Below are 25,890 nucleotides of genomic sequence, written 5' to 3'. Positions count from 1 at the left end.
ATATTCTGAGTTATAACTTGAGGCACTGCGTATTTTTCATATTATGAGCAGCAAAACTCCTGCCTCTAATGGAAAACTACTTAGGTTATAGGCTAAGTGAGCATGAAGGTGGCAATAAAAATAAATCTGCTATGTATTTCATGCCAAAGTATTAACTTTGCTTCATTTATCATATTCTGGCATAGTTTTAGTCAGGTGTATGCCACCAATAATTTGTCAGTCATCATAGATCATTTCAGAAACATTTTTTAAACTGTGTATAGAGTACAAAAGCATTCTCCAGTTACTGTTTACCTAGGTGTCACATGCAGTATTCGTCGTCAGATTTCAGTGAAAAAAGTCTGTGATTATATTCATCTACAGGCTTAATATTAACTGATTGCATTCATAAAGGAACAGGATAAATCCACACTAGCTTCAAAATTGGATCTAATATCACATAAGCTGCATAAAGTGTCACATACAATTATTGCTAAAAAGACAGACCAGAAAAGTACTTAATACAATCATAGAATTCTTAAGGTTGGAAAAAACCTCAAAAAGAATCAAGACCAACCATTAACCTAACACCATCAATTTCACTACTAAACTGCGTCCCTAAGTGACATGGGATCCAGGGATTGTGACTCGGCTACGTTCATGGGAAGCCAGTGCTTGTTCCAACATTTGACAACTTGAGAGAATTTCTCCTAATACCAAATCTAAGGATGCCCAGGCACAACTTGAGGCCTCTTAGGAGAAGAGACCAACTCCCATCTTGCTAAAACCTCCTTTCAGCTGAAAAGTCTGAGCCTCCTTTTCTACAAGTGAAACTCCCCCAGCTCCCTCAGTCACTCCTCAGAAAACAGGACTTGCCCTAAAGCTGAGCCCTGAGAACATCCCTGGTGTCTGTCCCTAGCTGGATGTGACTCCACTCCCCACCACTCCCTGGGCACAGCCCCATGGCCACTTTTCACCCAGCAAAGAGCACATCCATGCAAGCCATGAGCAGTTGGTTTCTCAAGGAGAATGCTGTGGAAGTTCTCTCCCAGACAATCCAGGAACCTCTTAGACTGCTTCTTCTCTGCTGTGTTTCTGCATTTCCAGAGGACATCTGGTAAGCTGAAGTTCCCCATGAGAAAAAGGACTAGTGACTGTGAGACTTCACCCACTTGATTATAGAATATTTCATCTTCCTCTTCATCCTGGTGGGAGGTCAATAACAGACTCCCACAAGAATATCTGCCTTTCCCTGATTTTTAACCATAAACACTCAATCCTGCTGGCACTAGCATCAAGCTCTAGATAGTCAAAACATTCCCTTCCATACAGGGCTTTTTGACCACCTCTCCTTCCCAGCCTATGTCTTCTGAGGAATTTATGGCCATCCACTGCACAGTCCAGGCATGCAAATCATCCCACCATGTCTCTGTGATGGAAACTGTGCCATGGTTTTCCAGCTGCCCAATGGGTTCCAGCTCCTGCTGTTGGTTGTTCCTGCTGTGTGCACTGGTGCAGGTGGACTTTGGGCTATTGATCACCCCACCTTTCTGCAGGGGAACCCCTAATTACTGTACAACCATTCTCAGGTGCCTTCACAGTGTCTAACTCATCAATAACTCTTGTTTCTTTGTAGCCACATGGATCTCCAGCCCCAACCTCCACTGAGCTGTCAGACCAAAGGACCTCACTAGCACACCATCCCCCAACCATGCTGTCCCCAGGCTTATCTCAAGTGAGCCTGGTTTTATATCTTTCTCCCTTCAATTCCAGTTTACCTTTCACTAAACCCTGATAACTCCTGTGCAAAAATCCTTTTCCCCCTTTGGGACAGGTGTAACCTATCTGTAACCAGCAGGCCTGGTGTCATGTAAACCGACCCATGATTGTGATTAACACAGCTGAGAGTTCGTATCACAGGAAGTATGAGAGCAGAAAGTGAAATTAATTCTCATCTCTCTCATATGGTTAGTTAACAAACCAGGCCTCATGAGGACACATGATGTGTTTCAACTAGAAGAAAAAAACAGCAGCACATAATTACACAACTCCTTGGAGTTTTGTATCCTTGAAAATTTTCCAGAAAGTATTCTGTGTGAATCACCTCAACTATTACACTGCTGTCAGTTCAGACAAATGATGCATGCAAATACATGCTTGTACAAACAAACAGGGTGTTTATAATGCACCATTTTAATATAATTACATCATCAGGTAATTAGAATGTGAAATTATATGTCTCACCTTTCTCCTTCTGCTACTGAATGAACTGCTAACTACTAAGGAAAGATTAATCTTTATTAGTGACAATTGAGTTAATGGTTTCTGAACATGAAAAGGAAAACAAATGCCTAAAACATGAGATTTTCCTAGACAAACAACTGCTGCTATACAAAAAATTTCTGTACATCAAGTCATTATTCTTCTAATTGTTTAAAGAAATAAGATAAAGTTTGAGAGTGTAAAGCAGAAAACTGATGGATCACTAGAAGTAAGATAAACATCTGTAGTGACAAGGATACAAGGCTACTACCGAACTCAGAAAACTTAGGTTTTTCATTATTTGTGTAGAAAATTATTTATCAAAATACTGGTTTACATGTAGTGGATAAAAATATCAGATTAAACAGAATTGTAACATGTGAAGAGTACTAATGACTATTTTTACGTTATCCAATCCTACAGAATTGCATAAAGAGCAAGACAGAGACTGCAGATCTAAATCCATTTGTTATACTTGACCATAAATTCTATGCATTCTAATAAATCCAGGGAGTCAGAGTTTCTTTCCAAAGACCCATGAGACACTGATCCTTAATCAGAAAGCACTATTTTAATTTACCTCCTAGGAGGTAAAATATGAATTCAGCCCGCTGGTGAGAGAAGAAAAAAAAAAAATAGTAAGCTGGAAAATTCTAATCCTGAATGAAAGCATTTAGGATTTTTCCTGTGCTGGGGTAAGGCTTGCAGTTTTACTACACATATGGGATGATAACAAACCATATTGAGGACATGGACTGTATTTGAATATTTCTGTTTTGATACATGTACAATTTACACAGTGAGTTTCATGGAATAAGTCATTGCCTGATGTGTTATATAGGGTAAGTATATTTCTGACCCACAATAGAGAGTTAAAAAAAAAGGCTTATCACTATTTATGTTTTTATGTTTTATGTGACTGATTGTATGGATTAGTGAGCAATAACCCCTTTCCACAAAGCACATAAATACATACTTCTGAGACTTCTGAGACTTAGTAAAGCTTCTTTTTGTCTGAATCTTTTATATGCACACATTTATGTCATGTTCTTGCTTTTCATCTTTATCCATCAAAGTGAATTGTGAGAGAGAACTCCCACAAGCAGGGTGTGAAGCCTCAAAGAATCAATGCAGCAATACCTGAGAAACAGAATGAAAAGCCATACTCTCTTTCCTGATCATTTAGCTGGCACCATAAAATTGTTCTATTGATAAACTTGTGCTCCATGACCCATTTTTAGCAAATAGGTAGATAATACTTGCACCACTATCAGGAAACTCCATTTGTTTGAACAAAAAGCTTTCACAATAAAGACTTGATACAGAGTACTGGGTTATGACTACTGCAAATATTAACCATCATAATAAATGAATTTATTTTACAACTAAAAATCTGTGAACTGCTATATAAATGTACTATTTTTGTTTTTTTAATCACTTATAACTAAATTTTTCACAGCATGTTTTTCATCAATAAATAAACTAAGGCATGGAGTATCCATATCCAGTTCCTTAAATCTCCAGTTTTGAACTTCCTGTCAGCATCAGAATAATGCACTATGAGTGAACACAAGAAATTTCTCCACTAAAAAGGTCACTGAGCTTTGGAAGAGGCTGCCCAGGGGAGTGGCTGAGTCAGCATCCCTGGAGCTACTAAAAGATGTGTAGATGTGGCACTTGAGGACATGGTTCAGTGATGGCAGTTCTGGGTTAATGGTTGACTTGATAATCTTAAAGGTCTTCTCCAACCTAAACTCTTATATGATTCTATCAATACTGGAATAAAGGGTCCTGCCTTCCAAACAGCCAATCAATCTCATATTTAAGAAATTTAAGACCTCAAGCAGACATATCTGTTCTACTCTCAATAACTGCAGTGAAGAAAACGCAATGCAAGTATAGCAACATAGTTCCACAGCACCATCTCAACTAATTAATTTTCTTTCTCCTCAGGCTTCTCTGGAACACTTAATACAATATTATCTCTTTTTAAGATTTTTTTTCCCCCAGAGGAAAATATCTGTATGAGAACTGTCCAGGCATTTACTATGAAAATTTGCATCATTATCTCTTTTTATTACTGCAATGGAGCGTGTTGACAATAGACTACCAAATTACCATTTCTCATGTATTTGAAAGTAATGGAGAAAAACTAATTCAGCTAAGCCACAAAGAATAAACTTGATGCAAATTATATAACTTCTATAAATATCAGATATGGTTGATAAACTCTCATGTTTGTCAAATGCCTCAATACTGAAGTGCTTGGCTTACCTGCCACTGTTTCATGAGGTCCCGAACCATTTTTGCATCCTCTAGTGTTTTTTCTTTGTGTGTAGCATCCTGCAGAACGTTTGCAGTTGTCTCAGCTTCTGTAAGCCAAGCAAGGAACTTTTCTAGATCCAGGTAGAATTGCTGCAACGTTCTTAGGGCTGATTCCAGAGCTGCTTCACGTTCACACACCCTGCACAAGTACAAACAATCAAATACAGCGCTCTTTGGAAGAAAACAAACCTTAATCATTAAATCAAAACATAACAAAGACACACTAAATATTTTTCAAGTACCAGTCAAGGCAAGTTTGCTGATACATTAGCTACAGCACTTGTACCGTATGTTAGGCAGGTAGGGTTCTTTTTCTATATTTTTACCTGAGAAGTAGTAAGTGGAATACATCTGATATAAAATTAAGCAAAAGCACTTCTTTCAAAGTACTATGTCTAAAATATGCACAATTGAAAATCAGAAGTAATTCTGATACTTAAAAAATAAAAAATTAAAAAATAAACCTTTTGTTTTAATAAAAGATTATTTTCTTACACTGCACTGGAAATACTTGTTTATTTTCAAAAATCACAAAATAGATCCTGACCACTGCATTATATGATAAATTTCATAATTAATTTTCATGACTTGAAACATTTAGAGAATATGTTCAACACCTTAAACCCTTATAACACTAAAGTTTGTGGGGGGCTTTGTGTTTAATTTTTATTTATCTATTTATTTATTTAAAATTTATTATTTTATTTTCAACTTGAATGTGATAAATAACAGGGATCATCTCTATAGTTGCAGGATAAAATACAATTTTTAAAGAGAAAGACTATCTTATCCTTGGGAAAGGTCTAACTCAGATTAGGAAAGAACACTAAAGATTTCAGCAGCTCTGGTGCTGACAAAAACACGAAAGCAGACCTGTATAATAACAGCATTCATGTGCAATGTAGGTGTCATGTATTCACTGATTTTTTTGCTTTGAACTTGAGCAAAATATGGATTTAGAAACATAACCAGCTAAGTATGACTTTGTTTATTAACACAAAACTGTCAAGGTTACTTACTTATTGCATTACATACATATTTATTTAACATCAACATGATACTTAAATAATTTTTTAATCTCTGAAAATACTTAGTAAGGTCATTTGTTAATGTGCATTAATTCAAGTGGAATGAATGCATATTGATGCACACCAATGTTAAGTCTACACATCTGTGGTGGTCTTCAAATATCTCAATAGATTTCCTGCCTAGCTGTTTAGGGAGAGACTAGGATACCATATTCTAGCAGACATAATTTCTCATGCTGTAATTAATCAGAGGTCATGAAATTTCCAAGTGTTGGTCTCTCTTTCTAATCCTGTTTCCTGTCATGAAGTGGTTGTACTTCTTGGTAAGTAATGATATCACCAAGTGGCACTGACTTAACATGGTTTTTGACAAGCATATAGTTAAATTGCAGCACAGGGTAGAAAGAACAGAAAAAGTCAGACAGAGTACAGGCAAGGACAACCATTACATGAAAAAAAATATCCTCCCTGAAAGACTAATGTCACAAGAACTGCCATATTTCTATTATATTTTTAATCCCTTGACATCTTATTTGCTTTTCCCAACCATTTTGTTAAAAAAAAACCAAAAAACTTATTTTTCACTCAAAAAACCGAGAAAGCTATTTAATGCCTTATTACAAACTCATCCATCACTTTTTTTCAAAGCTTAAAAATGGACTGGATTTTCACCTCAGTTGCACCTCTTGCCACCTACAGGAACTCTCCACATCATGGCACTGATTAGCCTGAATGTGTTCCCTGGGAGCTGTCAGTAGGAAATACTCAGCTGCAGAATAGTGAACACGATCTCTTTCCCAGCTTGATTCTACGTGGGCATAAACATGCCTTGTGGTAAGGCTACTCTTCAAATTTAAAATAACTGAAATGAAAGAATTCGTTGTTCTTTTTTTAAATTAAAGAATAATTACATAGAAATTACATCTAGATATACTAGCAATATACATTAAAATATAATAAGATGCGGAAAATATCTTACCTGGAAAATGCTGTTTTGACCTATTTACTACTTTTAGCTCAAAACCAGTATTACATTTATTCAACACAACTTGGAAATGGAATACAATTGCATGAATTAAATGTATTTTCTTCCAGTTCTTCAGAGCACAATTCTAAGATCTGCTTCATAGCATTATTCTAATTCAATTTACAGTGTGCAGCATGGTAGTTAATAGCCTTTGCAGAATCACATAAACCATTTTTTTCTCATGCAATTCCTTCATTACATGAAAGGCACATTTTTAACTACTGTACACCTGGATTCCTATAAATACATAGCAATACTCTAACAATAACATTCTGCAAATACACAGTGAGATTTAAAAAAAAAACAAAGACTATAAGCACAGATTTGAAAAAGATATTTAAAGGGAGAGCAATTCGAAGGATTACTCAAAGTCAGAATTTGTGTTTTAGAGAAACTCTCAGACTTCATGAAAAAATATAGCATTTTATTGATCTGGGCAAAGAATGAAGTTTTTATCATGAAGAATCTTCTGGCACTTCTATGATACACAGAAATCTTATGGCACATAATTCTTTCAGTCTACAGAAATGTGTTTCTTATCTATAAGCATACTAATATGTCCACCAGAAAATATGTAGGACTTTGCATTTTAAATTTTGGTGCAGCTAACATGCAATAAATGTTTAGCTACATTGACTGTTCTGCAGCACATCAATAAACTTCACTCTACTTGGCTTTCTCACTACAAAAGTATGAAGTTAGAATGAGAAAAGAAAGACTAAACATGAAGAATAAAACTGAGCATCAAATCCAGCATATGCTAAATTGCACAGAATCATAGGGATTAAAGAAATATATATTGAAGAAGACATTATTGCACAAAATAAAAACAAAGATGCTTTCTCTTTGGCCTGTATTATCTAGGTATGTTTAATTTCACAATGAGTGCAAATAGTAATAAAATCACATGAAGTAACCAGAACAATATTTTAATGTAAATTGAAAACTACACAGTACAAATACTACAGCATACTCCTAAACTACTAAAAGATAATAATAATATTTAAAAAAAATATTTTAATGGAATGATCATTATTTAATCCGTTATACTATGGTAATAAAATAATCAAAGAGCGTATAACCAAAAGCTTCTTATTCAAGGAAGAAACATTCAAGATGGGATTCATCTCATTTTCATCTAGACACTCAGAGGACAGGCAAATTACACTCCCTCCATAAAACATGGACACATAATTTCTGGATTTCTGTTTCTTCTCCCTTGCCTACACACTTATCATCAAGGTCAGAGTAAGCTACTTCTCCTGACTACAACAGTAAATCACCTATAATTTAGACAATTTTAATTTTACACAGGCTTTATTCTCTATGTCTAAAAGTAGGCAAGCTGGTCCCCAAACATCCCTGTAAATTTGATTTTTAGGAACCAGTGGCACCAGTGACAGTGGACTCACCAACTCTAATCGTGTGAGCTTTGTTGCGGGACAGAAGTTATGATGCTCCTTTAAACAAGTGTCAGCTGATGGCTTTGAGTTGAGGTAATAGTGATGGCATGTCAGAGGGAGCGAGTCAAGCAATGTGTGAACATTTGTACTGCCAGGAGGATGTTTTAAAGGATTTAAGAAAAAAAGATTCCACGAAAAAGGTAAGTTACCAGCCTCTGTTGCAGGACATTGCTGTCATGCTGAGAACTTTTAAAGCTAATATTTTTTAAACATAGATACAAATGTTCATATATATGTATATGTATATATATACATATACAAATGTTCATGAAGAAAAGGAGGGGAAAATTATGTTTTCTTCTCAGACTGTCCTGTGATTCTGTGATTGAAATTATCACAGGAGTGCTTCATTCAGCACTACCCAATCCCATAAGACACAAGGAATATAGTGTTTGTAGAGGCTCTGCAAGTGTGAATACCAGATTTTTCTTCAACTGCAGTGTTTGCTACATAATCTGGGATGAATGATTCACATTTTATGAGTATCTGTGTACATCAAATTGCCATGGTTATTCACAGTACAAGATACATTGTGAGGGTCAGTGTGTGTAAAATGCTTTGAGATGCGCAGACAACAGGACACGTAGCAAGTGCAGAGCACAAACTAACACATTTCTGTTCCTCGGGTATTTCTCTAAGAGCAGTAGAAGTAAAGCAACTCTGTATCATTCAGTGTTCAATAGATCACTAAATCACACTTCCATCTGCAGACTGTGGTGATCTAAAGTTATCTCACAGAGATATAAAATAAAATATCCTGGACTACTGGCTGACAAAACATCAGGAAATGCTTTTACTTCTATACTTCATGTGGTTCTCTCTCTATAATTTTATTTTCTCTTTTCTAACAGTACAGTTCCATGCAACAAAAAATAAAATAAAATAAAATTTAAAAAGTTACCTGAATTTCCTATATTCAGGCAACTATCACAGAGAATTTGAACTACATGCATCTTTCTGTTAATGCTGAAAAAAGTTTGCACCTTTTTCATGAGGTTTATATCCCTTCTACCAATATGAAAAAAGAACAATTGGAAAGCTTTATTAGAATATTTAATTTTTACTACTAAATAATTTTAAGCTCTCACTGGTGACTCTTCTTCAGTTGCTTTAACTTGGACTGGTAAAGAACCTATCCAAGAGGCAGAATAATTTAACCTTAGATAAAGCTGGAACACAAAGATATGTCACAGATATGAAAATTAAATTCTTAAAATAACTATTATTGATGTAATTTTGAAATGCAAATTCAAAATAAATCATATTCATTAATTTTGGGACTGCTGGTTAGAGGAACTTTCTTTCAGAATCTAGGTTGTATATTCTACAGTGACAGTTAATGTTCTTAATATATGCCAGTAAGTGATGAATGTGCAGATTAACTCTGGAATGCCTGATACAACATTCAGTGGGGAGAGCTACGTTGAGACCTCATTTTAAGTACAGCTTTCCTGTCTTTTTCTGGATGCCAACTAGCTTATCACCACAGTAAGGGACACTTGGGATTTTTCCAGTAACACTTCGGCATAAATGTGCCTTTTAGTTTGACCATCGGAACAGAGGTACTAGGTTTTTTCTGCTGTAGATCACTGGCATGTGGATGTGTACATATATATATATTTGAGTGATCTTTATATATGCAAACTTATGTCCTACTATCACTATTTTGTCTGGCTTGTTGGAAACTATCCTTAAACAAGTTGATCCTACAGTACTGGAGATTTCTCACCTGTATGCAACTTTACTTGTGAAATAATTTTGTTGCAAATGGCTAGAAAGCCTCAAATTGTAACCAAACTTAGAGCTACAACCTCAGCATCCAAGCCAGTAGCTGACATGACTCATTATTCTGAATGAGGAACCAGGAAAGCTTTGGTGTACTGGTACAAAATTGGCTTGGGAATTGGCAGGGTATCAGCAGGTGGTGAGCAATTGCATTGTGCATCACTTGGGTCTTTTGGGTTCTGTTACTCTTTCTCCCTCTCCCTTTCCTTATAGCTATGATCAATATTAATAATAATATTAATAGCATATTTAGTAGAATTCCAACCCCCCCACTCCATCTCCCTCAGTTATTAAATTGTTCTTATCTCAACCCAGGAGATTTAGCTTTTCTTTCCAATTTTCCTCCCCGCTGTAGGGAAGTGAGCAAGCGGTTGATGGTACTGGGATTAAACCTCGACAGTGCAGTACTTCTCTCTGCCTCACATTAATTTCTCAGCAACTTGATCTACTGCCTGAGAGCTGACTTGGTGTCTTCCAATAAGCTGAAGGGCATCTCTGTCTTCGCTGCACTGTCCATATTTATAACAAACTAATAACCAGTGATATAATTTTAAATTCCAGATGTAATTTGGCATACAAAGAGATTAAGAGAGAGCAACAGCTGGTCCAAAATAAACACACAAAGGCAGCTCTCTGCTGATTCTCCTTCCTTCCACAGGAGCAAAGAACAAAAGCCCTCAATATCCCCATGCTCTGATTGGAACTTAGAATCTCTTTATGGACAAAGTCATGCTCTTTCCCTGGCAATCACAGTTTCCTAAACGACAACACTTCCTTCAGATACAAGAATTAGAACATTCTAAAACATCTCTTGATTGTAGTGATAAGCTCAGAGTTTGTCTTTTCTTAAAAATCTGTTGAGACAAAGGGGGAAATGCTTCAATGAACAGTTTCTCACCCTACTAAGCAAGATGCAATTCATTTTTCCCAAACAGTTTTCATATTATAAACTCTTCAAAACAAGAAAATATGTTTCTGGTGTTTCTGTACTTAGGAAAATGGATGCAGATAAGAGAAGAAATTATTTCTTTTGCCACTACTCATTGGCTGGCTTGTTTCTAGTCTTATACCTCTCACAGACCTTGAAATAACCAGGACTTGTATAAAAATAACAAAAATCATCAATCTGTTTCCCAGCATTTTCCTCTGAACTGCTTTCTTTGCTACTAAAAATACTAACTCAATTTGAAGACATATTTTTGGATTTAGATTGTTCGTCCCATACATTTCTTTTTAAAGCACAATAGATACTGCAAAAAGAGAAAAAACCAACTCGCTCCAAACCCTGCATTTATCCATAAAGTTTTAGATCATTCTTGGATATTATTCCCTCATCTATTCTCATCTATTCATTTTTTATGAGACTGAGAAGAGTTGCTAAAAACAAAGGAAATATTCCTGGGGAATATTTGTTCCCTGTGGAACAAAATTACATATATGGACTTCTGTATAGGACCTTTAAACAACCCCTTTTTAATGAAGCACCTGGCAACATCAGCACAAAAAGATCTGTGTTACCCTGCAGGAAAACTTCTCATCAATCTTTTAAAAAATAATTTCTGTCTCTTTGTATGCTCTATTCACTTTTGGGATTCCCAAAATGCCTCTTAATAGGATAAAAAAGAGAGAGTTAAAGGGAATGTTTTCTAACAGTCTCTTCTTGCCCCCATCACTTTTGTCTCTTTTTCCCAGCTTGCCTTGGCATAGGTTAAGAATATATAAGAATTTATAATAAGTGTACATCTTCTCTCTGTTCATCATAACCACAGATTATCACATGTGCACGGTGAGCTACAGAACAATCATTATTGAAACTAAGGGGATTCTTTTCTAATTACAATCAATTACAGTTTATCTTTGATGCTATTGAAAACAGCTTATTTTTACTTGTGATTTTTAATCTCCTGATAAATTTTCATTAAAGTCAATCATTTTCCAGAGAGTAAATCACAACTGTTACCAGGTTAAAGAGAGGGGAATCTGAACAACACTCAACAATCACTGATATATGAGGTATCATTAAAAATTATTTATAGACACAGAATAATATTCTGATTAATTCACTCCAGGGGCTTTTCTAAATAGCCCTCAATCAAAATTCCAAGGAGGTATCTTCAACCACTAAATAAGAAAAAAAAAAAAAAAAAAAATCCAAAGTAAGAAAAAGTCCAAAACAAAATCCAACACAACAAACAACCTGGCAGCCCCCCTTCCCTCAATAACCTGAACCACAGAACAGATTCCAGTCTAATCCTTGTATAATTCAAGTAATGCCCAAATAAGACACAGGAAGACACTATTTAACAATTCTGTTGCTCCCATTGATGAGAGAAGTCAGAAAAAGAAGAAATCCTAAAATCAAAAGTTAAACCAAACAGACAAAACTAGTCTCTTATTCTACCAAAAGAAGAAAAAGATTATTGTTCTGTAAGTCTTTTCATACTTCATGGTCTATAATACGTAGAATTAAGTTTTTCTTGCATTCCAAAACTTATCATTCTTTCAAAATTCCAAGGCAGTCAACAATACCATTTAATAAACAGCATATTAATTACTTAGATGCAGTTTAGTATGATAAAAATCTTTGCTCTCTAAAACAGTGAAGTATAATTAAAACTGATTATGAAATGATATTCTAAAGGCACTTGTTTTCTTAGCCTTACTGCACAAACAACTAGATTTAATAAGACTGTGAAATGCACTGATGGCATTACATGAAATCAATTAGGGCTCACAAAGGATACTATTAAAGTGTTAGTGTAGTTTTCATTTGGAGCATCAGCCTCTGAGGGCTGAACTCCATGGCCTAGCAAAAAAGTGATTTGCTACCATGCAAGAGAAAGAGGCCTCAATTCCCAGGCTGAAAAACTTGTCTGGCAGCACTTACAGTTCTTATTGTACCATGCATCATATTAAGTAACACTAAATAAACACTTAGATAAACACACACATTATTTTTTCCCCTCTAAAACATGGGCCTCTAGTAGTACTCACATTACACAAAGATGCTGACAGATCAGACTGATTCAATATATTTTAAAACATGTATTCTGTCAACATATTTTAACAAGCATAAAATGCTAACCAGAAAAAACCAACAAAGCAGCTCTGTAAAATTCAGGTCAGAAGCAGCTGGTAACCAAAACTGGTTAGCATCTGAGTAAGAAGGAAAGAAAGCAGCCTGCCTACTGCCTCTTATATTTATACAATGCAATAAAAAAAAATTAGTTGCAAAGAACCACTCCATACCTTATACACTTATTTTTTACTCTTCAGGAGGTTTCAGACTCTGATGGAAAACCTAAATACAGAATAAGTTCTCCACTATAAGGAGATAATCTGATTAAAATAAATCTGCTGCAGAAAGATGATAAAACATCAGGAACTGCAACCAGAGGTAACATGAAAAATACTGAGAAATACAAATAATTTATTATTATGCAGGTTAAATAACATGGAAAGAAACTACAGCTCTAGTTCTGTTCCTCAGGTTCATGCAAATATAAATAGTTAAGTAGTGAATTTCCAGAGCCCAGTTCAGCAAATTCAGATAGTGTTCAACTCATTCTCAGTTCAACAGAACTTCAGTATGTGTTTGATACAGAAGCCTTACAGAGAAAATCCTGACTCCACTGAGGATGAATGGCTAACCTTCAGCTGACTTCAAAGGAAACAGGATGATCTCTGATAGTTCTACCTCAGTTCTTTTTTTGGATGAATTTCAAAGACAAAAATTCTTAGCAGAAGAAATCATAACCCCTCAAACAACAATTCTGGACCATTTAACAGAGTGGAGAGAGACATAAATACACCAAAACTCTAAGTCTGGGAGTGAGAAAGTCTGACTATTCTGCTATGAAGAGACAAGAGACAAAACCTGAAACTTCATGTGCTCACAGGCAATTCTGGCAGTCATTTAAATCTTTCTCTTAAATAGTGCATGATTTGCAATGTTTCCTTCCTTCTTTAATGATTTTTGAAATAGTTACCAGGTATTTACATTAAAAAGATACTGTCATTTTGTACTCACTGCAAGTACCTCAAGTACCTGTACTCACTCAAGCATCCTCTATATATTACAGATAGTTTATCCAACATCTGAGGAGATGCATTTCTTTTCTGCAACATATGTCTACCTGTTCTCAAACCACTTTCCAAATTTTAATCATGGAAATGAACACATAACTGATGCATTCATCAGTTTAACTGGTGATTCAGCTTTAGTTCAGCTTATGAAAAGAAATCCATAAAGTATATCATAACCTTTTTACAAGCTGCTATTTTGGAAGCAAATCAAGGATGCAAAGTTTTGTTACAGAAACCTCTTGAATAAAACGAAACTGAGATTGAGAGTATATAATGTAGTCAATGCAAATAATGTTCAACCCTGAGCATTAGGAGCCCTTTCCAAGGGAGTGGTAAAAGGTGGTATTAAGTGCAGTAATGAACCACTGGGAAAAAGGTATGAAAAGCAAAATGGCAAATTTATTCAGATTAGTTTTCAGATTATTATTCAGCATATTGCTAATTGTACTGCTTTCCAGTCTGCCCTCTGTATTGCCACTTCCCCAGATCTCTGCCTTGGTCAGCAAGAGCCACAGCCATCAGCCTCCTGTACCAATGATCCTTATCAGGAATAATGGAGACTCATTAATTGTTGATTTCTTTGTGACTTTACATGAAAGCATGTAACTGAAATTTCAGTCATAGCTAAACAACATCCACACAAAAAAAAGGCAAGCACTGCTGTTGTCAACTTAACACATTTGGGGGTAACTTCCAAAGAGAGACAAAGCATTTGATAGCAGACTGAATTATCCTCAGTTTCAAGCATGACTGACAAGCCAGCGAGGGGAAATCTTAAACTGCCTGCACAGCAGCTGAAGAAATACCAAAATACAGGGAAAACACCAGGGGAAAAAAAAAAAAGCTATCACAAGAAAAACAATGCAAACAAAACATGACAACTAAGGTCAAATTCCTTTTCTTTACACTCTGCTAGTCCATCAGTTTTATTAATTTCTGTTCAGTTTGTGTTAAAGGACATGAAGCCTGATAAGAAGTCTATTGAGTGGACTGGAAAGACATTAATTTGTTCTATGAGCTTTGGATGAGAGCAATAATCAGTGTGCTACAGTTTGTTAATTTATCTACAGACTAATAGGAAATATATTTAAGGTTAGACTTTCAGGGCACAGAGCATTAGCTTCTGTTCTTGTTCAAACAGAAACTAAAATTTTCTAATTACCTCAGAAAAACCTCACCATTAAGAGAAAGAACAACACATTTGTCTTAATGTTCTAATGGAATGGGAACAAAAATTGACATTTCTGTTCCTTCACACATCAAACTTATTCTTCGTTCATACCTTGCTCCTCCTTCTTTTCCTTCTATGTAAAGAGGAATATTTCTGAAATAGAGCATTTCTTTGATATGCCCACTTTGAGCTTCCATTATGATTCATGTTTGGCCACAAAACTGCTCTCACTCTAGAATTCTGTTCCATAAACTATATAATGATTTTGTCCAGTTAACACCAGAACTGTCCTAATTTTCACCAGAAAGGAGTAAAGAGCAATTAACGCACAGTAATTATGAACAAAGAAGCAGAATTTTGTTTTAATCAAGACCAAAATGAAAACCAAGAATGAGGGAAAGAAAAAAAGAAATAGCAAGTGTCTGAGCAGTAAGGAATGGTATTCTAAAAAAATTTCCTCTTTAGTTTCTGTTGGTAACTTGCTCACACTGTTGGAAGATGGTGGTCTTGCTGCAAGATACCAGTCCTATTCTCCTTTTTTAAACTGTGTACAATTAAATCATTAACACTGGGCTATAGTTAGAGCATTGTGCTAGTGACAGCAAGGTCATGGGTTCCATCTCTGTATGGGCCGTTCACTTAAGAGCTGGGCTGGATGATCTTTATGGGTATCAGAATATTCTGTGATTTAAAATCCAAAACAATGAGCTGAATTCATGGTGTCCAGAAATCTGAGCAAATCCTTTGTGGAACAGACAAAACCAGGCATTTCATTTAAAAACAGCAACACTTTTTGCTGTGAGGTCATTTTTGCTTGTCTGTGGGAGGACTTAGCAGACCTACAGATGATCTATTGCCTTTCTGGAAGAGATAAAGATACTAGATTATGTATAGTCCATTTGAATATGTCTATGGTCTGTAGATATATTCAAGTGGTGAGAAAATTTAGTTACTTTAGACTCATGTTAAAACTTTCAAGAAACTCATCCCTTAAATCACAAGGATCCATAGATCCCTTTGTCAAATATTGGTGCTAGTCTCTCCTGAAATAACTCAATAACTCTTTCCTTTTTATAATTGTCAAAGAGTTTCTCAAAAATCATAGGAATATGTTCACAAAGGTGGAAATGATGAATCACACAGTATTCTGGGTAGCATTGCCTTTTCAGTGCATCCTACCAGCATTTGGAAAGCATAACCAAGACTATCCTCTCAAAAATTAAACCAAAAACATTCACTAACACCAACTGAATTCTCATCTTGGATACGATGTCAGAACTGTATAAAAAAGTGCTGAGTGGAGAACTAAGATAAAACTAGAATATAAGCAACTAAGATGATTTTCTAGATCTCCTGATTACATGAGCTTCATCTGGCAGCTTCATTTACTTCTTTTTACAATTTTTTTCTTATATGTGATGAAATGTCATCATTCTGAGGGATATTAAGAAGAAAAAATAGCAAAACATTGTTAACTGATGTCATTGCTGGTAAGATTGATATTATATTTTATACCTAGATATTTGCTTGAGATTGCAGGCAGTTAGTAGAATGTCTTTCAAACACGTTACCGCTCTTTTATGTATTATCATAAAATAATCCTGCTGTACCAAATTCTGTTTTAGGTGTGCTTTTAAAAATGGATATATTAAGAAATTATGTAAGTAAAACATAAACCAAAAAACATAAATTAAAATCAAAGCATCTAAACTTTGCTATTCCCACCCTTCTTAAAGTCCTTTTCTGAGGATTTAAAATAAAGGAAACACAATGGAACAAAGAAAGCAAAAGACACTTAAATCTCTTGTTGGAGATTTAACTTTAAAGACATCCATATTCTAAAGACAAAAGGTTTAACATTTTTGCATTACAAGCAGTAAATATAGAGCTTTTCTTTAGAGTTTTCTAACTCTGCTGGAGAGTAACTTCTGAGAAGTGTGGAGTGCTTTGCTGAGAAATTAGTTTCATGAAAATTAAAGGCTTCTTATGTCCACTTCTCTAATAAAAAAGACATGAGGACACTGCATAAAATTCAGACTTTTCGGAATAGTTCCAGGTTATATGTTTTTTGAAAACTTTGACTGTTTTATTCAAAATAATAGTCAGCAGAGATACATTAGTTCTTCAGAATAAACATGTTGACATATAAAATTATTTGGTCCCTGACATATCTCAACTGTTATACCTCAGGTTGCAGAGATTCACTTTCATTTAGTGTGGCTAGTTTTACTGAAGAAATACTTCTTAAAGATTTCATCCCAAGAGAAGTTATCAAAAGCAGCATCTCACAAACATCTAGACTGAGAATTTCTTCTTTAAATAGTATAGGCAACAAAGATAGATGTATTATCAACATCTCTCACAAAACAAAATAATTGTCCTACAATTACAATATTTTCCACCAGACTTTGCAATTTTACATTAGAATCCATTGCTAAACAGCTGCAAATAACAAGCTTCAGCATGATATATTCATTGTAAAGAAGTAGTCTCCTTCACATCTACTTTCTTTGAGCCTGACAAAATTATATTGAAAACCAATCACCACAGAATGATGATAAAAATGAAAATTATCATAGTATTTTTTTTGGGAAAAATAAATTTACATAAGAGAGTGACATTTTTCATCTTTGTCTAAAGTCACATTTGCAGGATTTCTTGCTCACACCCCCATGAATGGAGCTCTATAGCCAGGACAACAACTGCAGGCACAGATATGCAAACAGACTTCTCAAGTAAACAAGATTCCCATGGCCACAAAGTGTGCCTGCACAGAGAATTTTTGGAGCTGGTCATACTCAGGTTCTATACAGATTTTAGGTATGCAAACCAAGCTTCAAAACAGCAGGAGAGTGGAGAGGGAAATGATGAGCTTGCTTGGAGATTGTGAATTTTTTGCTGCTTGATTTGAGCAATCCAAGCCAAAAAGAGCAAATAGGCTTTCCAGAGATGGCTCTTAGATACAGTCTAGATACTGGAACCAACTATGAATCTTCAGTATAACTCAACAAAATTCACACTTCTGGCAGCTGCTGCTACTGTGTAAATGCAGTTTTTCTCACCCAGAATGCAATACAACTGTAAAGCAAATGTGATTACTTCCACAAGGAACATAAAGTAGTGTCAGGACAGGTACAGTATATTAAGAAAATCTGTCTCCAGCAGAATGATTGAGCTCTTTCAGTGCAGGTCACAAAATTATACTTACAAAATTAATGTACAGATAAAGGTTACATTCTAATATTTGTATCTTTACAACAAGCAACAGTTGATTAGGAATATTTGCTGCTGAAGGACTAAATCTAGATGATGACATTTTTAACACTTAGAATTACTCTTTTGTTAGGCATTTACATATGAAGGAGATAACACATCACACTTTTGTACTGTTTATGTCCTTAGTTTGTTTGGCCATTTACATTTCATACTGTCCAGCTGATGTGCAAAATCGAGGTGTTTATACAACTGCCTGCATTTGAGAATTAACACCACTCTTAGTTAAACATGGGAATTGGTACCTCAGGTGTTTCAAACAGGTTTAGAAACACATCTCCTTGCGTCTCCTCACGCTGATTTTTCACTGTTCATACCTTGTAGTGGGGAAAAGAAAGTTACTTTTTATGTTTAGATTGTGGTGTGTCGTCTATATTGTCTCAGGAGCCAAAATGCTTGAGCAGTGAAAGCTCCCAACACCTGCTGTGTGGCCTGAGCTCCCTTGAGCCTGGCCACAGGAACTGTTGGGTGATGTGAATATCTGAAGATGTCTATTACACAGTGATGGTTTGGAATCCTAAACAATTCTTGGAGTATGTTATACAATTATTTTCATAATAGACATTCCATTTAAGAAAGACCTAAGTCCATTTTTAGTTTAATATTTAAGCTAATGATAATCCACATTTATTTGATTCACAGGAAAGGAAAATACAAGCAACTGTTGATGTTTTTTAATGGTAAGTCACAAAAAATGTGCGTCCTCCACAAAAGGAGTAAGTAACATAATCCTACCATACCAAATATTTTTTTTATGTAGCAGATTTCTAATGGTTGCTTCTATCATTGCACTTTTTTCCCCTCTTGAGAAGACTTCATCTGTTAGATTTATTTTTCTTAATGCAAGCAATAGAGATCACATTTTCTTTAATTGCTTTAGCTTAAATAATATGACTATTTCTTGGAAAGTCAATGGTTCTACAAGAGAAGAGGCCTGTTTACAAGTCAGTCTGGCTTTTTCCCAAGTGACATGTTATGTGCTTTTTAGTGTGCCTTTGCAGTATCAACAACAAAAATAAAATTAAAAAGTGTCTGGTGTAAAAAAGGGAAGCAGCCATCCAGCATTCACCAGCTTGTCTCTTAAAGGACCTAGAGAGGTACTGGTTATAGCTCAGTGTTGTAAAACACAACAGTAAGGCAAAGGGTAAACACACAGCAATCAGCTGCAAATCTACTTAAGCAAAACAAAACACAAGCTAGCAGATGTTGCCTTAATGACTGAAGTACTTCCTTTGGCAACTGTTACCAACAGGCAAAGTGGAATTTTACTACTGCTAGCCTGCCTGTTGTCTCAGTAAACTTGTTCATGGAAAAGCAGGTTTCACATTTTTTTTTACACTGACACACAATTCTGATATTAATAACAGATTTAAGAAAAAAACAGTTCAAAACAATGTAAGCAACTCTTAGTTTTAATTTTTAAAAGAAGATATTCACAAAATATTTGGTCCATTTAACTTGGCAATATAGAGAGAGAAAGCAAAATCTTCAGCTGCATACTTCCTCTTGGTACTTAAGATATGCATAAAAAGTGATAAAACTGCTTGTAAAATACTGGTCAAGAACATAATTTTGAATCTATTTCTACTATCACTGTGAGGTGACCAAGTCATCAGAGCACTATTCATTGTTTAGATGAAAATAACACATGTATATATCTGAAATCATTCCATACATATCTGAATGGAAACTAGCTTTTCTTGAAGACTGTGACAAAGCATGTCTCCTTTCTACTGAGTAAATATTCTCTTACAGTTCAAAACATCCCCAAAACCATAACACCTTCCCCATTTTTTATTTCTCTACGCAATAACCTGAAAGTTGGAGTCAAAGCATAGAAGGAGGGGGAAAAAAATCCAAAGTGAAATCTCCTCAAAAAACCAGAACAAATTGGCATTTAAATCATCCAAAAGCCCATAGACTTCATTATGTCTTTCCACAGGGTTGTTTAACAAAGGAATCACAGAATCATTTAGGTTGGAAAAGACCCCTGAGATCATCAAGTTAAACCCTTAACCCAAAGCTTCCAAAGCCACCTCTAAACCATGTCCCTAAGTCTCACATCTACATGTCTTTAAATCCCTCCAGAAATCTAGGACATTTTTTCAAGGCCTCACTCAGGAGCTGCTGCATGAGCAAAATGCCTGACTAGTGCTTCAAAGAAACCTAAAAAATCTACATGCACAGAAAATTTTCCAAGTAAAAGACTTGCGCTGACTTGATGCCTTAGTATGTCCATATTTATCAATGTCTCACAAAAGACCAAAAAAATGTGATCCAGCCCTTAGAGAAGATTATCAACTACTGTTTGCAGCATGCTGCTTTTTCAAGTTCCCAAATCATGACAAGTGTTACAAAAGCTGTTTACAAAAGAAGAAATTAAAAATATATTAGAAATACAACAACATCATATAATAAAAACTAGGATACTCATTTTACAGTTCATATTTATTCCTATCCTTTTGTACTTCTTTAAGGGAAATGGCAGCTCAATCACCTAAGCAGGTCTCTTCTTAGATAAAAAATATTTACTATATTAATTCATCTAACACCTCTGTGCATTTTATAGAAGCTTGTAAGCAATGTGTTTTGAAGAATTGATACTCTCTCTCAGCCTAGTACTTGGCAGAGTCCGTGCAAGAATGGCAATTCTCACCTTTGGGCAACATTAGACACACCTGGGCTTGTGCTGAGGCATTAACAGATTTAAAAATGCACCCTTGGCCACAATTAATGCAGAGCAGCCACAGCAGCTACACACATATCCTGGACTTCTCACCATGCAAGGGTTGTAGTTCTAAATACAGACAGAAGAACTTTCCTTTGGTTCTCACATCTAATCCTTTTGAGCTGCTGATTGTATCTACTCATGGGGAATGGTTTTGAGCATTAGACTCATCCAGCAACAGACAGTTCCCCAAACTCTCTCTCAGGCCACAGTGAGCAAAACATTATTTCCTAAATATATGGCTACTTCTAATAAAGCTAAACCAACTATTTCTATAACAGGAGAAATGCAAACAGGTATAAATGGAATATTTATACTAAAATCTCAGTTTAGTTAAAAATAAAAACTTTCAAATTACTGTGTGTCTTTCTTTTAGTGGACATCAAGAGTATTGCTTTTCTCATTTGAACAGGGTTTTAAGTCAGTTTTAAGTTTGTTTCAGGAAAATGCTACTAAAGTGACTCATTCATATGACCATCAAAATAAACAAAAAGTGACATTAAAGTTCTGTAGTCATCAGTGATTTAAGTAACCACCATTATGTGAGAAGATCTACTGAATTTACTACATATTTAGCTAAACTGACTTCTCTGGCCTTGTTCATAGACTTTAATTAAAAACATGTTAAGATCTAATTAATTTATAGTTTCAGTTATAAACTATAAAGCTTAATCCAAGATACTGATTAAAACAACTTTCATATAATTTTTACTTATCTAATCTTATGTGCAGTGATTTAAAACTTTTTTATTATTATAAAGAAAGTAATTTTTACTGCAATATGTTATAATCTTATAGATTGCAAATTAGATGATTCACAATTTGTTGGCAAGCTGCAAAAAAAAATTGTTTTTAATAAGGAATTGTTATCTAAACCAAACACTGAAAGACCGCAAACTGTAAACAAGAAAGTGGTCAAGGATTTAATAAAAACTTTCTTGACTAGAGATTTGCTTCAAAGATACAGGATAACATTTCTACTTTGAACCTGCTTCAATAGGATACTTTGCTTCAATAGGATATGTCTGTCATTTTCAGATTTGGTTAATGAGTCAGAATCACTATTGTGATCGTGATGTGGAAATAGTACAGATATATGAAACAATTTTAAATACTTGGAATACAACCTATCAGCTTAAGTTAGTTGGCTGCTGTTTATAGCAGAGGACAATTGGCAGGAAGCTAAATTTTATTTGCGATAAAAAAATGCTATTCTAAAGACATATTTAAAAAAAATATTCTACAGAAGAGTCACAATCACTACAGTCACATCATTTGCAAAAGTTTCATCTTCTATAATCTCCAACTGCAGCTGGACAACGAATGTTAATGGAGAGCAACAACAAATCCAACAGCAGAATTTGTATCCTACCTTTTATTAATGGCAGCCCACGATGCATTAATAGTATCTGTCATCAGTTGTACATTTCTGGTGTCATCTGCTGAATAATCACGGAGCAGCTTAAGGGCCATGTCATTTGCCACATCTACATTTATTTGCCATTGTCGTATTTCTTTTGAGAATTGCTGAAATAAAAAGAGAAAGAAAGAATAATCCTCAGAACAACACTAAATGTTCACATGCATTGCATGATTATTAGAAAAGGAGCTGAGTAACTTACACCATCTGTATAAAAAGAAGGAAAAAAAGAAAAAAAAATGCTTCCTCAGATTTACTGGAAATGAAAATCAGTCTTTCTAAATGTTTTAAACTCTTTTAGACATAAGACCACAGAACTACTTCTAAACTCTGAGAGGACCAAGCAACCAACTTCTAAATAGCGGAGGAGACATGACAGCTGAAATTGATAACCACTGATTAGAATGTTGATTATTCTTTTCTGAGACACAAATAGATGGATGGATTACTGTGCATTATGGAAACTACAATTATTTGTGACATTGAATACCGAAAGAGAAAATACAGTGAAATCATATATTCTGACTAATTTTATTTTTTATACTGTGAAATAATACTGATTTGGACAATTAAATACCTGTGCTTTCAGGTTGTTTTTTAAAAAATGTAGTTCATTTTAGCAAATTGTTTATGTAATTAGTGCCATCTACTGGAATAGCATTAAATCTGCAATACAGCAAAATAACTACTGGTAAGCCTATCCATATCTTTATAATGTTAATTTATGCTTAATACTAAAAAGCTTTTTTAATTTTGGTCATCCTTTGTTTCCCTCTTTCCTCTCCACTTTCTCCTCTCCTTTCTTCCTTTTCTACTCTCCACCTAGACCAGCTGCCTCACTACAGAAGCAAGCCAGGAAATCCAGAATAGTCACTCAGCCAGCAGCCAACTCCCATGCATCTTTCCTGTTAGTCTTTCTATTAGAGCAAATTTCCATATAAATGCACTGAAGCTGTGTATTTAATCCATAATGTGTAACAACAAAATGAAAGAGCAAAGTTAATTGATTGCCTGCTTGTACTTCTGTACTAAACAGACTCCAACTAGCCAAAAAAAATGGACCATACAAGTTGAAAAACAGTTTGTAAATAGAAAGAGTAAGTTGCATGTAAACATTTGAAGCTATTGACAACAAACAGTAAGACTCAACTGTCTTTATTGTTTTGCTTTATTACATAAATCAGGAAAGGTCTGTAGAGAAAAAAATAGCTTTTTTCCCTTCTTTCTCCCAGAGCAGTATTCCTTTTGAAATCTTGTTTTGACTCAGATAAGGAATTCTTCACATAGAGCTGAACTTACATGTAATCCCTAGTGAAGGACTCTAAATACTAAGTAAAAATAAATAAATGTTAAATATTTTATGTATTTATGTTTTAATCTCAGAAGGTCTTTAAACTCATTTTGATTTAGACTGGGACTAAAATGCACTTGCTCTTTGAATAGAGTCCAAATGGAGTTTTGGGGGCAGGGGGTTCAATTTTTCCCCCAAACTCTTTTCTGTTAAAAGGCTACTTCAGCCCCTCTGGGTTCTCTCCATACCTTAAAACTGCAAACAGGCACTTCCCCCCTTTCCTGTGCTATTTCTTTGTGACAGGGCAGGTGCCTCTGTTACTGGGCACCAGACAACACCTTGTTTATCTGTTTTGAACAAGGGATCCTCTTTCTACCAATCAAACATTAGGAAGAGCCTACAAACCCGTAATCCTGGAAACCATCTGAACATGTTCTGGTTAAACTCACCTAAGATGAAGCTGTCAAGACAATTTTTAAAAGAAATTTCTCTTTGCTAAGTAAGGAGATCTAGACAGGGGAGGTGATAATTTTGTAGAAAACACTACTAATTTCTTTGACAAAGATACAGACATGTGGTTGTTTTGGAAACAGTTTTCCAGTTGAGCTCCTTTCCTGCCAGAATGATATACAACAAACACATAAATTTTCATGTTTACATAAACATAATAATATGTACACAAAATACTATATAGTAAATAAATTCTACAGTAATTACCATTTCAGTTTTGTAGATTTTATATAGCAAGTATCTATTTTACATTTAGGTCTTTTTGTCTTTGTTTTACCCTACCTTTCTCTTTGTTTAAAATTACACAGGCATGCAGGTAATTTTTATTCTCAAAGAATCACAGCAGACTGACTGTTCACTGCTTTATATAGAAAAGTTACCATAACATCTTGCCTGCATTGTAAATTAATGGTCTGTAAACTTTATTTTGAAAATAAGATATTTTTGCCCAGACACACGTGTATAAAATTGACTTTCTAAAAGATTTGAATTCTTGTTTTATAATAAAGAAATACGTGAAGATCCATTACAAGGTTATTTCCAAAAGTGTTGTTCTCACCATTAACTTCAACATTAATCCATTAGCTTCCTGACACTACAACATGAGGTCATCACTCAGGAAAGAAATTATGAATATAGAGAGCTTTGGTGATGGAAATTATTTGTACTTTCTATTTTACTGGAAATTGATATGTGAGTTTTCAACAGCTTTGAGGAGTGCATGCTTCAACTTGGCTCTGTGTGCAGACACTGAGAACAAAGTGTTGGGGTACAAGTTTTACCTGTCTATGCCACCAGAGACCCATTAACCTGTCCTCCTACATTACTGCAATGTATACTTCAGAACTATACTCACAGTTTGTGGTATTTTTGTTTCCTCTTTTCCCTTTTGTGTATTTAGGCCTCATTTATCTTTTAGCTATTTGAGACCACATTTGTTCTTTTCTTTTTAAAGGAAAGTGCTACATTACCTTAATTTCTTTCTGGCATTCTATTTAAAGCATTCTCTTTGTTTTGCCTGTGTTATCACTGGCATTTTCTGAGTTTATTAAAAGGCTTAAAGAATTAAGGCTGTGCATTTATCATGTTACTTAGGTATAAATTTATTTATAATTTTTGATTAGAAGAGACTAGTTGATGCTATTAGGAATAAAGCCTGTGCAATTAAGAGCCCTTGATTAAAAACAAGTAATGAAATCAGAGCTGCACTTTATTTTATCCAAGGATTGCCCAGTGGAACAAAATCAACGATACACAGTAGTCCAAATATAGCAATATGTATGTACAACACCATCCAGTTCTGTGTATATATCACAAATCTGGAAAATCAGACTTTCTGTCTTTTTTCTGTATATCTGCAGCATGTTTTATTTAAATGCTTAAAGAATTTATTTTTTTAATCAAGGAATTCTAATTTGGTGTTTGCAACATTGTCAATAACAAGAACATAATTATTTTAGTGAAATCAAAGCAGTACACTGTCAGCCCAGGAATAATAAAAACCCACAAAATGCTGATTTTGTTCTTCATCCTGGTACACAG

At 34.9% G+C, this 25,890-nt stretch overlaps 1 protein-coding gene across 9 annotated transcripts in view; it reads right to left on the bottom strand.

The window, feature by feature from the left end:
* The window catches only part of DMD (dystrophin), a 1,137,330-nt gene that overhangs the window by 231,243 nt on the left and 880,197 nt on the right, over window positions 1-25,890 (bottom strand). For all 9 annotated transcript variants that reach the window (XM_088068904.1, XM_088068916.1, XM_088068923.1 and 6 more), the window contains 2 exons: window positions 22,500-22,654; window positions 4,516-4,705 (listed from right to left, as the gene is read on the bottom strand). In XM_088068904.1, coding sequence (XP_087925030.1) covers window positions 4,516-4,705; window positions 22,500-22,654 — 345 coding nt within the window. The remainder of the gene's footprint in view (window positions 1-4,515; window positions 4,706-22,499; window positions 22,655-25,890) is intronic.

Source organism: Pseudopodoces humilis, chromosome 2 (genome assembly GCF_049639895.1).
Source record: "Pseudopodoces humilis isolate 2021_Gansu_Grassland_sample_001 chromosome 2, ASM4963989v1, whole genome shotgun sequence".
Lineage (NCBI taxonomy): Eukaryota > Metazoa > Chordata > Aves > Passeriformes > Paridae > Pseudopodoces > Pseudopodoces humilis.
The sequence above is the reverse complement of the archived record's forward strand: the minus strand, read 5'-3'. Positions and strand labels throughout refer to the sequence as shown.